This window comes from Micromesistius poutassou (assembly GCF_964030765.1).
Source record: "Micromesistius poutassou genome assembly, chromosome: 17".
In the NCBI taxonomy this organism is placed as follows: Eukaryota; Metazoa; Chordata; class Actinopteri; order Gadiformes; family Gadidae; genus Micromesistius; species Micromesistius poutassou.
In genome coordinates, this window is record NC_140287.1 from 3,220,156 (window position 1) to 3,235,744 (window position 15,589).

Genomic DNA, 15,589 nt, shown 5'->3' on the forward strand with positions numbered 1-15,589 from the left:
CAGTCATTATCTCCTGCGCATATAAACCCTGGTTCTTCACCCACTCATCACCAGATCGTTGTTTCTATTACAGTGGTAGAAATTCATTCTCTGCTCAGAGATATCTATATTTCTAAATGAGTTTCGTGTTCCTTGTTTCCTCATGTTGATAATCTCCATGTTCTCCTTGCCCCAGGATCGCCAACCCCCTACCTGCCTGCCATCCACCCTGATCTTATCTGCAAGTCTACCTGCCTGCCTACCTGCCTGTAGCACTGCCTGCCTGTTCATCCATCTTTTCCGTCCACCTTCTCAGCCCTGCGTTGTCATCCACCCCCCGCCTGTCCACCTCCTTTTTTCCCCTACTGTTCTCATCCTCCATACAAAATACAATGCGGTGTGCGACTTTCACTTTCACATTTCACATTTCACATGGCACATTTTAAAACCGTCTTTGTAACGGATTCAAACAAACTGGATTTGAAAAATTATGATTTATATTTTCATTACTCAAAGGGAAATTGTGTTAATGCATCAGTCTAGATAACTGAAGAATTTAATGTATGTACATTATAAAATTACTTTGTGTAATTATTTTGTTAATTATTTGTTTCAGGGTATACAAATAATACCTTGTTTTTGCTGAAGGGAAATGATTTAGTGATGAAAATTGAAACACCAAAACCCAAAGTTAAAGTCTTCCAATGGAAAAGCAAAATAAGGGCAAGAGAATTCTTCCTAATAACATATATTCCTGATGCAATTCCAAACAATAACTTTGGAAAAAGGGCAGAGTTTTCAACCACAAATTATTCTTTGCGAACAAAAAACTTAGCATTGAATGAAAGTGGACTTTACCAAGCATTGGAGGTCTCTAAAGAAGCAGTAATTATCGTCGACTACCACGTCACAGTTCAAGGTATGTTCACTGAAACAGAGTACAGACATTGGATGCAAGCCGTTTCTTTGTTTGTGTTTTAATGCTCTATAAATCTCCTTGTTCCAGAGCAGGTATCACCAGTGGTCCTGAATGTGTCGTCTGTGTCTCCCAGTCCTGAATCCTGTAAAGTGACCGTGACCTGTAGCACTCAGAGCTCCTCCTTAATCTCCACCTTCACGTGCACCAATGAAACCTGCTCTGAGGATGGAGGAGACCCAGCAGAGGTCGTGACCTCTGATGTCCTGCTCCACCTCTACCTGTCAAATGGTTTGATCGCCATCTGTAACCATAGCAACAAAGTGAGCTGGTCAAATGACACGATGGAGATAAAACATCTGTGTTTTAAAGATACTGGTAAGATCGGGGAAAATATTGATTGGACAAATGCAAATTACAAATGTATTTAAATTTGTCCCAGTGTATGATTGGACAAGCATGAGTAGATATTAAGAAATCCAAAATACCAGTGACTTTATTGGTTGTGTGGTATTACAGTTGCTGTATACGATTCAAGACCTGTAGAGAGAGAGAGACTAAATGAGTGAAATGAGCAAGATTTTGAAACAAAACAACCAAAACACGTCCCCTCCCTCTCTGCTCCCTCCTCAAGTGTCTCCACAAATTGAGAAGTGTTGCATTTCACTCACCTGTGATTGACCTGCAAGATGTATTCCTTGAACGAATCAGGGAAGGCTGAAATCAAAAGTCTTATACAGAGGCATGGGCGCCATCAACCTAAAACATTTCACTCACTAATGGCTGACGGATGGCTATGCCATTTTTAACCAACTACACAAAAACAATTGCCTACAGTACCTCTAATATATACTTTTTTTTTTTTTTTTTAATTGAAAGCATTTCTTATCACTCAAGACATCCTACATTCAGAATTGTAGTCAGATGAAACCTGCTCTGAGGATGGAGGAGATCCAGCAGAGTTGTGACCTCTGATGTCTCTCTCCACCTCTACCTGTCAAATGGTTCAATTGCCACCTGTAACCATAGCAACAAAGTGAGCTGGTCAAATTACACGATGGAGATAAAAACTCTGTGTTTTAAAGATGCTGGTAAGGTCAGAGCAAATATTTACTAGGAAAAGGCAAATTAGCAAATTTTCCTAAATCTTTCAAAATTTTTAATGCCGTCCTATAGCTTTTTCACACAAAACCGATGAATACAGTGCCGTCTATAACACCCTTCAAACAGAACGCCATTCATCATTAATGACTTTTATTAATTTGGCTCAATGCATCAGTGACACCCATGCATAGCGGTGTAGGGAATTTATCGTTACAGTTATTGAAGTTAGAGTGGCACTGTTCGATGATGTTGATAAGTCCCTCACCCCCGTTACGTCAGCCGGTGCATCAGGCAGTGCATCAAACAATGTCCCTGCACTTCTGTCTCTCTTTGGCCATCTTCTCTATAGTTATCTGCAGCTGTGTTGGTGTGTTTCAACTTCAGGAGTTTATGTTTTCTGCATGTTGATGATAAAGTTCTTCCACTGTTTGATCCCTTTCTCTGTATTTATTTCTTGACAGGTTTTCGTGACAACAACCCAAACTATGAGAAATTAATTATCCTCTGTCGGTTGGTCTTTGTCATTCCTATCATCATTTTGGTCATTTATTATTGCTGGAGGAAAAAGAGTAAGTCACATTAGTCTCCAGTTTGACCTAATAAAACAAATAAAATGTTATTATATTATATTATATTATTATTTGTGTATTATTCTATTATATTTGTGTGTGGTTATTTTTTCTGTAGACAATCACCTTAAAGTCCATTCTGACCAGGTAAGCCAATTTAGACATTATACTCTCCTAATTGGTTGCTATTCACATTTTGCTACCCACTTTGTTAGCTATTCTTTAAAATGCCAAATGTATACTTTTGACAAAAAAGATAATTTAACATATCAATATAATATAAAACATTGTTTATAATATAACTAAACCACAAAACATGAACTATATTTGAAATTTTCTTCCCAGAGTCCAAACTGTGATCAAGCTGCTGCAATCTATATGAATGTGAGTCTATTAGGACCCCCTACTCTCCCTTTAGAACCCGCTGACATGGAACTGAACCCAATAAGGGCTTAGAGGGTTGCTGGTTCAATCCCTGGCTACTAATGTCAGGTGGTCCTTGGGCAAGATCCTGATAATAAAAATACAAACACAGAGAGTCAGAGAGACATGGATGATCCTGCAGATATTTTAAAATGAGGGGTTAGAGTAAGTTCAATATGTAAGTTTATTTTTCTCGAAATGTTGGACATACACAATATTTGTACAGAATCTATCTCCATCATAGGCCTATATAAATTAATATTTTGTACACATTTTTATATGTGTATATGTCAATATCTATCTATGATATTTAATTTGTTTATTTTTTGTTACCTTGTTCTTGAATATGCCTAAATGGTCTGTGTATATATATAGCATTGATCAATGAATACACCATTATGTTTTACAAACCAATATTATGTTTAATACACATGAATCTTCAGCAGACCCTTTTACCTGAAGTCACTTGCCAGTGATGGCATCAAAATAGCAAAAAAAAAAGTTTACAAAAAGTTGTGTTCCATTGTGGTCATTGTTGGTCGTGCGGCATGTACATCCTCTTCCTCTAGCATGTCTGCTATAACTTCGGATAGTTAGCTAGAAAAGAAGGCAGGCTAGTTCTCACACCTCATTGGTTTTCTCTGTAGAAACAGGAAGTAACAGGAAGGAGCCAGTCAGAGCACCAACCACAGTTGATGCTCTGAGACCCCTAACATGATTTTCTTCACATAGATTATTTTTCTTCAGTTGCTGTTTGTAAGGACAGCTAATTAAGAATATTTTACATATTTATTTAACCATTCACAGCAATGGATAAATTCAAAGTGCGGCTGGATGGATAGAGGAGAGAGACTATTCATGTAGCCATACAGTTATACACAGGGGCACAGCCAGGAAAAATAATGCCACCATTATTTATTCCTTTGAAGCATGTTAAAATATAGATATTTCACTTCATGTAAACAATATCTTCCCAAAGATGGCTCTTCTACAATACTTTTTTGTATTGTTTTCTTATTTTGCAGAGCATTTTCTCTTTTCATTATTTTACACATTCCAAACATATCACACATATCTGTGTTATGGATTGATTTTAGGAATCATGCACATCTGAAGCTGAATGAAAACAATAATGCAACATATTTGGGCCATAACCGATTAAAACATTGATCATCTATTGGAGAGTGTGTGGGTGTCATTTTTACTGATTAAAAAAAGTCGCCAGTGCTGAAGAAAAAGGCTTGCCCCTGTCAGAGAAATTGTATATGTTCTATATTGTTCTATATGCATCTAATGCATCTATGGGAAACCTCTTAGAGGTTTTTCATAATAAAAGCACAAGGCCTATGCTTCGGTCCTATGCTTCTTTCACACAAATTGATGTTTTCTAAATATTGAGGTGGACGTATCCCCTACACAACTAAAAACGATGCCCATGGTACGATGCTGTTCTCTCATTTCCCCATTTTGACTGATGAGGCAGGGCAACGGTATCTAACATGTATCTCTGCTCTATATCTCATTTATTGGTTCGTAGGCTTTCGAGGTAAAACCCCAAAATATTTTCCAACCTTTTGTCTCTCATAAATGTAGAGTATTGCTTTCATTGTAACAAGTTATCTGTTTTAGGTGAAAATCCATCTTTACAAAACATTTTTTCTATTGAAAATATTGAAATGATTAAATGTAGCATTTTATTCTTTTTTTTTAGTTTTCTTTATTATTTTTTGTGCATGTACTGAGTGACAAACGTTTTAAAGGTGAAAAAAAGTAAAACGTTCTAACACTCTAAATATCAGGGGGGACGTATTCCCTTCTCCCCCCCCACCAACCTAAATCTACTCCTCTGGTTCGACGCTGTTCTCTAATTTCCTCATTCTGACGAGGCAGGGTAACAGTATCTAACATGTATTCATGGTCTATATTTCCCTCTGCTCTATATCTAATCTATTGGTTCATAGGACTACAAGGTAAAACCCACATTTTTCTACCATTTGTCTCTGATTAATGTAGCCTATTGCTTTCATTTTTTAGAAGTTATCTGCTTAACATGAACGTCCATCTTTACAGATTATATATTACAATATAGATTGTGCTTTCTAATGGAATAGGTCTAGAATTCAGCTATAAATGAATCGCACATTCAAATAAAAATCCTACTTCAAGTCTTAAAACAACATAGATACAAATGTAACAGGCTATTCAGTAAGTAATGCACCTATTTTCTATTGACTATATGTAAATAATTGAATGTAGCATTTCCTGTTGTATTTATGTGGTAGTCCAATTTTAAAACCTTCTTGGAAATGGATTGGTTTTAGCTCTTGATTTGAAAAGTGGTGATTTATAGCTTGCATTATTCAATGTGACATTGTGTTAGTACATCATATAGCTTGACAAATAAATGTATGCACATTGTTAAATTACTTCCTGTGTAATCTTTCCTTGTTTTTTACAGGGTCAGAACATCATTCCTCTGCAGTTTATTTGCTCAAAGGAAAAGATTTATTCATGGAATTAAAAATGCCAAAACCCACCGGTGGCTTTGTATGGCGCTTTAAAAGACAGAGAATAATAAGACATTATCCCAAAGGGCCGACAGAAAACTTCTTTCTAAACAGGACAGAGTTTTCAACAAATAATTACTCATTGCAAATAAAAAACCTAGGATTGATTGACAGTGGACATTACCAAGCTCTAGATGTAAGTGGTGAAGAAGATAAAGTTATTGCTGAATACCACGTCACAGTTCAAGGTATGTTCACTGAAACAGAGTACTGGAATTTGATGCAAGCCGTTTCTTTGTTTGTGTTTTAATGCTCTATAAATCTCCTTGTTCCAGAGCAGGTATCACCAGTGGTCCTGAATGTGTCGTCTGTGTCTCCCAGTCCTGAATCCTGTAAAGTGACCGTGACCTGTAGCACTCAGAGCTCCTCCTTAAACTCCACCTTCACGTGCACCAATGAAACCTGCTCTGAGGATGGAGGAGACCCAGCAGAGGTCATGACCTCTGATGTCCTGCTCCACCTCTACCTGTCAAATGGTTTGATCGCCATCTGTAACCATAGCAACAAAGTGAGCTGGTCAAATGACACGATGGAGATAAAACATCTGTGTTTTAAAGATGCTGGTAAGATCTGAGCAAATATTTATTATTTTTTATTTTTATTTCAAAATGTCACAATTTTTAATGCCGTCCTATAGCTTTTTCACACATAACCGATGAATACAGTGCCGTCTATAACACCCTTCAAACAGAACGCCATTCATCATTAATGACATTTATTAATTTGGCTCAGTGCATCACTGACACCCAGTGGCGTTAGGAATTTATCGTTACAGTTATTGAAGTTAGAGTGGCACTGTTCGATGATGTTGATAAGTCCCTCACCCCCGTTACGTCAGCCGGTGCATCAGGCAGTGCATCAAACAATGTCCCTGCACTTCTGTCTCTCTTTGGCCATCTTCTCTATAGTTATCTGCAGCTGGTTGGTGTGTTTCTACTTCAGGAGTTTATGTTTTCTGCATGTTGATGATAAAGTTCCACTGTTTGATCCCTTTCTCTGTATTTATTTCTTGACAGGTTTTCGTGACAACAACCCAAACTATGAGAAATTAATTATCCTCTGTCGGTTGGTCTTTGTCATTCCTATCATCATTTTGGTCATTTATTATTGCTGGAGGAAAAAGAGTAAGTCACATTAGTCTCCAGTTTGACCTAATAAAACAAATAAAATGTTATTATATTATATTATATTATTATTTGTGTATTATTCTATTATATTTGTGTGTGGTTATTTTTTCTGTAGACAATCACCTTAAAGTCCATTCTGACCAGGTAAGCCAATTTAGACATTATACTCTCCTAATTGGTTGCTATTCACATTTTGCTACCCACTTTGTTAGCTATTCTTTAAAATGCCAAATGTATACTTTTGACAAAAAAGATAATTTAACATATCAATATAATATAAAACATTGTTTATAATATAACTAAACCACAAAACATGAACTGTATTTGAAATTTTCTTCCCAGAGTCCAAACTGTGATCAAGCTGCTGCAATCTATATGAATGTGAGTCTATTAGGACCCCCTACTCTCCCTTTAGAACCCGCTGACATGGAACTGAACCCAATAAGGGCTTAGAGGGTTGCTGGTTCAATCCCTGGCTACTAATGTCAGGTGGTCCTTGGGCAAGATCCTGATAATAAAAATACAAACACAGAGAGTCAGAGAGACATGGATGATCCTGCAGATATTTTAAAATGAGGGGTTAGAGTAAGTTCAATATGTAAGTTTATTTTTCTCGAAATGTTGGACATACACAATATTTGTACAGAATCTATCTCCATCATAGGCCTATATAAATTAATATTTTGTACACATTTTTATATGTGTATATGTCAATATCTATCTATGATATTTAATTTGTTTATTTTTTGTTACCTTGTTCTTGAATATGCCTAAATGGTCTGTGTATATATATAGCATTGATCAATGAATACACCATTATGTTTTACAAACCAATATTATGTTTAATACACATGAATCTTCAGCAGACCCTTTTACCTGAAGTCACTTGCCAGTGATGGCATCAAAATAGCAAAAAAAAAAGTTTACAAAAAGTTGTGTTCCATTGTGGTCATTGTTGGTCGTGCGGCATGTACATCCTCTTCCTCTAGCATGTCTGCTATAACTTCGGATAGTTAGCTAGAAAAGAAGGCAGGCTAGTTCTCACACCTCATTGGTTTTCTCTGTAGAAACAGGAAGTAACAGGAAGGAGCCAGTCAGAGCACCAACCACAGTTGATGCTCTGAGACCCCTAACATGATTTTCTTCACATAGATTATTTTTCTTCAGTTGCTGTTTGTAAGGACAGCTAATTAAGAATATTTTACATATTTATTTAACCATTCACAGCAATGGATAAATTCAAAGTGCGGCTGGATGGATAGAGGAGAGAGACTATTCATGTAGCCATACAGTTATACACAGGGGCACAGCCAGGAAAAATAATGCCACCATTATTTATTCCTTTGAAGCATGTTAAAATATAGATATTTCACTTCATGTAAACAATATCTTCCCAAAGATGGCTCTTCTACAATACTTTTTTGTATTGTTTTCTTATTTTGCAGAGCATTTTCTCTTTTCATTATTTTACACATTCCAAACATATCACACATATCTGTGTTATGGATTGATTTTAGGAATCATGCACATCTGAAGCTGAATGAAAACAATAATGCAACATATTTGGGCCATAACCGATTAAAACATTGATCATCTATTGGAGAGTGTGTGGGTGTCATTTTTACTGATTAAAAAAAGTCGCCAGTGCTGAAGAAAAAGGCTTGCCCCTGTTAGAGAAATTGTATATGTTCTATATTGTTCTATATGCATCTAATGCATCTATGGGAAACCTCTTAGAGGTTTTTCATAATAAAAGCACTAGGCCTATGCTTCGGTCCTATGCTTCTTTCACACAAATTGATGTTTTCTAAATATTGAGGTGGACGTATCCCCTACACAACTAAAAACGATGCCCATGGTACGATGCTGTTCTCTCATTTCCCCATTTTGACTGATGAGGCAGGGCAACGGTATCTAACATGTATCTCTGCTCTATATCTCATTTATTGGTTCGTAGGCTTTCGAGGTAAAACCCCAAAATATTTTCCAACCTTTTGTCTCTCATAAATGTAGAGTATTGCTTTCATTGTAACAAGTTATCTGTTTTAGGTGAAAATCCATCTTTACAAAACATTTTTTCTATTGAAAATATTGAAATGATTAAATGTAGCATTTTATTCTTTTTTTTTATTGTTTTCTTTATTATTTTTTGTGCATGTACTGAGTGACAAACGTTTTAAAGGTGAAAAAAAGTAAAACGTTCTAACACTCTAAATATCAGGGGGGACGTATTCCCTTCTCCCCCCCCACCAACCTAAATCTACTCCTCTGGTTCGACGCTGTTCTCTAATTTCCTCATTCTGACGAGGCAGGGTAACAGTATCTAACATGTATTCATGGTCTATATTTCCCTCTGCTCTATATCTAATCTATTGGTTCATAGGACTACAAGGTAAAACCCACATTTTTCTACCATTTGTCTCTGATTAATGTAGCCTATTGCTTTCATTTTTTAGAAGTTATCTGCTTAACATGAACGTCCATCTTTACAGATTATATATTACAATATAGATTGTGCTTTCTAATGGAATAGGTCTAGAATTCAGCTATAAATGAATCGCACATTCAAATAAAAATCCTACTTCAAGTCTTAAAACAACATAGATACAAATGTAACAGGCTATTCAGTAAGTAATGCACCTATTTTCTATTGACTATATGTAAATAATTGAATGTAGCATTTCCTGTTGTATTTATGTGGTAGTCCAATTTTAAAACCTTCTTGGAAATGGATTGGTTTTAGCTCTTGATTTGAAAAGTGGTGATTTATAGCTTGCATTATTAAATGTGACATTGTGTTAGTACATCATATAGCTTGACAAATAAATGTATGCACATTGTTAAATTACTTCCTGTGTAATCTTTCCTTGTTTTTTACAGGGTCAGAACATCATTCCTCTGCAGTTTATTTGCTCAAAGGAAAAGATTTATTCATGGAATTAAAAATGCCAAAACCCACCGGTGTCTTTGAATGGCGCTTTAAAAGACAGAGAATAATAAGACATTCTCCCAAAGGGCAGACAGAAAAATTCTTTCTAAACAGGACAGAGTTTTCAACAAATAATTACTCATTGCAAATAAAAAACCTAGGATTGATTGACAGTGGACATTACCAAGCTCTAGATGTAAGTAGTGAAGAAGATAAAGTTATTGCTGAATACCACGTCATAGTTCAAGGTATGTTCACTGAAACAGAGTACTGGAATTTGATGCAAGCCGTTTCTTTGTTTGTGTTTTAATGCTCTATAAATCTCCTTGTTCCAGAGCAGGTATCACCAGTGGTCCTGAATGTGTCGTCTGTGTCTCCCAGTCCTGAATCCTGTAAAGTGACCGTGACCTGTAGCACTCAGAGCTCCTCCTTAAACTCCACCTTCACGTGCACCAATGAAACCTGCTCTGAGGATGGAGGAGACCCAGCAGAGGTCATGACCTCTGATGTCCTGCTCCACCTCTACCTGTCAAATGGTTCGATCGCCATCTGTAACTATAGAAACAAAGTGAGCTGGTCAAATGACACGATGGAGATAAAACATCTGTGTTTTAAAGATACTGGTAAGATCGGGGAAAATATTGATTGGACAAATGCAAATTACAAATGTATTTAAATTTGTCCCAGTGTATGATTGGACAAGCATGAGTAGATATTAAGAAATCCAAAATACCAGTGACTTTATTGGTTGTGTGGTATTACAGTTGCTGTATACGATTCAAGACCTGTAGAGAGAGAGAGACTAAATGAGTGAAATGAGCAAGATTTTGAAACAAAACAACCAAAACACGTCCCCTCCCTCTCTGCTCCCTCCTCAAGTGTCTCCACAAATTGAGAAGTGTTGCATTTCACTCACCTGTGATTGACCTGCAAGATGTATTCCTTGAACGAATCAGGGAAGGCTGAAATCAAAAGTCTTATACAGAGGCATGGGCGCCATCAACCTAAAACATTTCACTCACTAATGGCTGACGGATGGCTATGCCATTTTTAACCAACTACACAAAAACAATTGCCTACAGTACCTCTAATATATACTTTTTTTTTTTTTTTTTTTTAATTGAAAGCATTTCTTATCACTCAAGACATCCTACATTCAGAATTGTAGTCAGATGAAACCTGCTCTGAGGATGGAGGAGATCCAGCAGAGTTGTGACCTCTGATGTCTCTCTCCACCTCTACCTGTCAAATGGTTCAATTGCCACCTGTAACCATAGCAACAAAGTGAGCTGGTCAAATTACACGATGGAGATAAAAACTCTGTGTTTTAAAGATGCTGGTAAGGTCAGAGCAAATATTTACTAGGAAAAGGCAAATTAGCAAATTTTCCTAAATCTTTCAAAAATTTTAATGCCGTCCTATAGCTTTTTCACACAAAACCGATGAATACAGTGCCGTCTATAACACCCTTCAAACAGAACGCCATTCATCATTAATGACTTTTATTAATTTGGCTCAATGCATCAGTGACACCCATGCATAGCGGTGTAGGGAATTTATCGTTACAGTTATTGAAGTTAGAGTGGCACTGTTCGATGATGTTGATAAGTCCCTCACCCCCGTTACGTCAGCCGGTGCATCAGGCAGTGCATCAAACAATGTCCCTGCACTTCTGTCTCTCTTTGGCCATCTTCTCTATAGTTATCTGCAGCTGGTTGGTGTGTTTCTACTTTAGGAGTTTATGTTTTCTGCATGTTGATGATAAAGTTCCACTGTTTGATCCCTTTCTCTGTATTTATTTCTTGACAGGTTTTCGTGACAACAACCCAAACTATGAGAAATTAATTATCCTCTGTCGGTTGGTCTTCGTCATTCCTATCATCATTTTGGTCATTTATTATTGCTGGAGGAAAAAGAGTAAGTCACATTAGTCTCCAGTTTGACCTAATAAAACAAATAAAATGTTATTATATTATATTATATTATTATTTGTGTATTATTCTATTATATTTGTGTGTGGTTATTTTTTCTGTAAACAATCACCTTAAAGTCCATTCTGACCAGGTAAGCCAATTTAGACATTATACTCTCCTAATTGGTTGCTATTCACATTTTGCTACCCACTTTGTTAGCTATTCTTTAAAATGCCAAATGTATACTTTTGACAAAAAAGATAATTTAACATATCAATATAATATAAAACATTGTTTATAATATAACTAAACCACAAAACATGAACTATATTTGAAATTTTCTTCCTAGAGTCCAAACTGTGATCAAGCTGCTGCAATCTATATGAATGTGAGTCTATTAGGACCCCCTACTCTCCCTTTAGAACCCGCTGACATGGAACTGAACCCAATAAGGGCTTAGAGGGTTGCTGGTTCAATCCCTGGCTACTAATGTCAGGTGGTCCTTGGGCAAGATCCTGATAATAAAAATACAAACACGGAGAGTCAGAGAGACATGGATGATCCTGCAGATATTTTATAATGAGGGGTTAGAGTAAGTTCAATATGTAAGTTTATTTTTCTCGAAATGTTGGACATACAATATTTGTACAGAATCTATCTCCATCATAGGCCTATATAAATTAATATTTTGTACACATTTTTATATGTGTATATGTCAATATCTATCTATGATATTTAACTTGTTTATTTTTTGTTACCTTGTTCTTGAATATGCCTAAATGGTCTGTGTATATATATAGCATTGATCAATGAATACACCATTATGTTTTACAAACCAATATTATGTTTAATACACATGAATCTTCAGCAGACCCTTTTACCTGAAGTCACTTGCCAGTGATGGCATCAAAATAGCAAAAAAAAAAGTTTACAAAAAGTTGTGTTCCATTGTGGTCATTGTTGGTCGTGCGACATGTACATCCTCTTCCTCTAGCATGTCTGCTATAACTTCGGATAGTTAGCTAGAAAAGAAGGCAGGCTAGTTCTCACACCTCATTGGTTTTCTCTGTAGAAACAGGAAGTAACAGGAAGGAGCCAGTCAGAGCACCAACCACAGTTGATGCTCTGAGACCCCTAACATGATTTTCTTCACATAGATTATTTTTCTTCAGTTGCTGTTTGTAAGGACAGCTAATTAAGAATATTTTACATATTTATTTAACCATTCACAGCAATGGATAAATTTAAAGTGTGGCTGGATGGATAGAGGAGAGAGACTATTCATGTAGCCATACAGTTATACACAGGGGCACAGCCAGGAAAAATAATGCCACCATTATTTATTCCTTCAAAGCATATTAAAATATAGATATTTCACTTCATGTAAACAATATCTTCCCAAAGATGGCTCTTCTACTATCCTTTTTTGGGTAACACTTTTGTCACGACTCAAAACGGGAATCAATTGCAGAAAGGATTTATTCATAAACAGTCCAGCGGGCAAGTCAGATCCAGGTACAGGCAGAGTTCATCAACGGGCAGGCAGGCAGACGGTAGCAGACGAACAGGTACAGGCCAGAAATCCAAAACCAATGGGCAGAAGACTTAGTCCAAAACAATATATAATAGTAAACAGTAGATTCTCTTTTAAAGAGTTCACGTGGCAGTCAGGAACACACAGGACATAACGTGACGATCTGACAAACTGAACAGAAAGGGCAGTGTCTAAATACTCTCCCAATCAAAACAAAATGAGAAACAGGTGAACAGAAAATGGAGGGAAACCAACAAAGGCAGGAAGTTGCCCAAATAAGGACATGGGTGTTCAGTCCAGCAGGTAGGGGAGACAAAAACAAGAGTCCATACTAGAATCCTGACAACTTTATAATAACTATCCGTTATAACTAGTTAATAGATCATAAGTAAACTGTTAATTAATGAGTTATTAATGACTTGTTAAGTGTTTGTTAACAGTGTTTGTTAAGGATTTATAATGATGCTTTGTAGATAGTTAATAGATCATTAATAAACTGTTAGTTAATGAGTTATAAATGACTTGTTAACTGTATGTTAATGATTTATAACTATACCTTATAAATTAGTAATAGATCATGAACAAGCTATTAGTAAATTACTTACTAATGACTTGTTAAGTATCAGTTAATAATTTATATATGTTATTGGGACGTTATTCTAAAGTTGCAACTATTCCTCATTTATTAACTGTTAGTAAATGAGGAATAGTTGCAACTTTAGAATAACGTCCCAATAACATATATAAACTATTAACTGATACTTAACAAGTCATTAGTAAGTAATTTACTAACTTGTTCATGATCTATTACTAATTTATAAGGTATAGTTATAAATCATTAACATACAGTTAACAAGTCATTTATAACTCATTAACTAACAGTTTATTAATGATCTATTAACTATCTACAAAGCATCATTATAAATCCTTAACAAACACTGTTAACAAACACTTAACAAGTCATTAATAACTCATTAATTAACAGTTTACTTATGATCTATTAACTAGTTATAACGGATAGTTATTATAAAGTGTTACCAAACTGGCAAATAGACAAGCAGAGACAACATGAGAAAACTATGCGAATTCACCCGACACAACGAAAGAGAATCCCGGACGAGCCCCCAATTATGTTACGACTGGCCTAGGGGAACCAAACATAACAAAGGGTGCTCCCTTCTTTCCCCCACTCCCAAAGATGACCAGGCACACAGAGCTGCAGTCCAACATACGTTAATTTATTCAATCTTTTTTTTTAAATTAATATTTTTATTGGAAAACCACAATACAATACTACAGCCACGGAAATACAATTTACCTTTTTCCTTTTTTTTTTTTTTTTAAACATAACAATAACAGACACCCAATCAATTAGGTAGTACCTTTAAATTAGTGAAATGGGAAATAAAGGGTTGCCATTTGGAGAAAAATTTGACTGTACATCCTCTTAACGTGTACTTAATTTTCTCAAGTCTCAAAAAAAACATGACATCTTTGAGCCACTGGGAGATAGAAGGATATTTAACAGACTTCCAATGTAACAATAAGGAACGTCTTGCTAGTAAGGATGTGAAAGCTATAATGTCCTTTTGTGTAGGGTTAAGTGCAAGTGTAGGGTCAGGAATCCCAAATATAGCAATCAGAGGACAAGGTTGGAGATTAACCCCAATAACAGAGGACATAATAGCAAAATAACCCACCCAGAAACAATTCAGATCAGGACAAAAAAACAACAACATGTGGCTAAGATGACAAGGAGAGCCATGACATTTATCACATTTGTCTTCCACTTCCGGATATATTTCAGATAGTCTAGACTTGGAAAAATGTACCCTGTGTAAGACCTTAAATTGAATAAGTCCAAGCCGAGCACAAGAGGTGGTAGATCGTATCCTCTCTATGGCCTGTTCCCAGGACTCCTCATGTATTTGTATTCCCAGCTCCCTTTCCCATGTACACTTAAGTTTAGCGTTAGAGTGGTCGCTAAAAGCTAAGATAATACCATACAGCTTTGAAATGATTCCTCTGCGATGAGGGACAAATGAAAGCATGGTTTCCCACTGGTGTTCAGGAGGTAAAGAGGAGAAATTAGGGAAACGCTTAGCCACAAAATTACGAGTTTGAAAATAGCGAAATAGATGAGTAACAGGAAGGTCATAGCGAAATGACAAATTGGCAAAACTATCAAAGACACCATTTACATATAAATATCTGAATTGTGTAATACCCTTATCATACCACACTGAAAATGTCGAATCCGAAAGCGATGGAGGAAATAGATGGTTATTTAAAGGACCCAAGGAAGATGCAGCTATAAATTTAAAGTGCCGTCTAAATTGATACCAGATTGAGAGTGTAAAGGACCACTTGATTATCAGTATATAGAGAGGGTTTTATAGGTAAAGAAGAATAAAGTAGAGCAGGTATCGAAGATCCCCTACAGGATGACAGTTCCAATTTACACCAAGAGGACTCAGGAGACTTTAACCAATAGCAAAGTTTATGGATGTGAGCTGCCCAATAGTAAG

General features: G+C 36.2%; 2 protein-coding genes across 2 annotated transcripts; both read left to right on the top strand.

The window, feature by feature from the left end:
• Positions 1 to 4,465: 4,465 nt before the first annotated feature.
• LOC311361873 (uncharacterized protein) lies at positions 4,466 to 7,332 on the top strand (the record flags this gene model as incomplete). The annotated part of the gene is made up of 6 exons (XM_084481680.1): positions 4,466 to 4,481; positions 5,450 to 5,746; positions 5,834 to 6,121; positions 6,575 to 6,682; positions 6,801 to 6,829; positions 7,028 to 7,332. 6 exons carry the CDS (start codon positions 4,466 to 4,468, stop codon positions 7,136 to 7,138), a joined length of 849 nt encoding a protein of 282 aa, XP_084337806.1. The 3' UTR covers positions 7,139 to 7,332.
• Positions 7,333 to 9,630: 2,298 nt separating this feature from the next.
• LOC311361874 (uncharacterized protein) lies at positions 9,631 to 11,987 on the top strand (the record flags this gene model as incomplete). Its single annotated transcript, XM_084481681.1, has 6 exons — positions 9,631 to 9,862; positions 9,950 to 10,107; positions 10,824 to 10,953; positions 11,424 to 11,531; positions 11,650 to 11,678; positions 11,877 to 11,987. 6 exons carry the CDS (start codon positions 9,631 to 9,633, stop codon positions 11,985 to 11,987), a joined length of 768 nt encoding a protein of 255 aa, XP_084337807.1.
• Between the last annotated feature and the right edge of the window lie 3,602 nt (positions 11,988 to 15,589).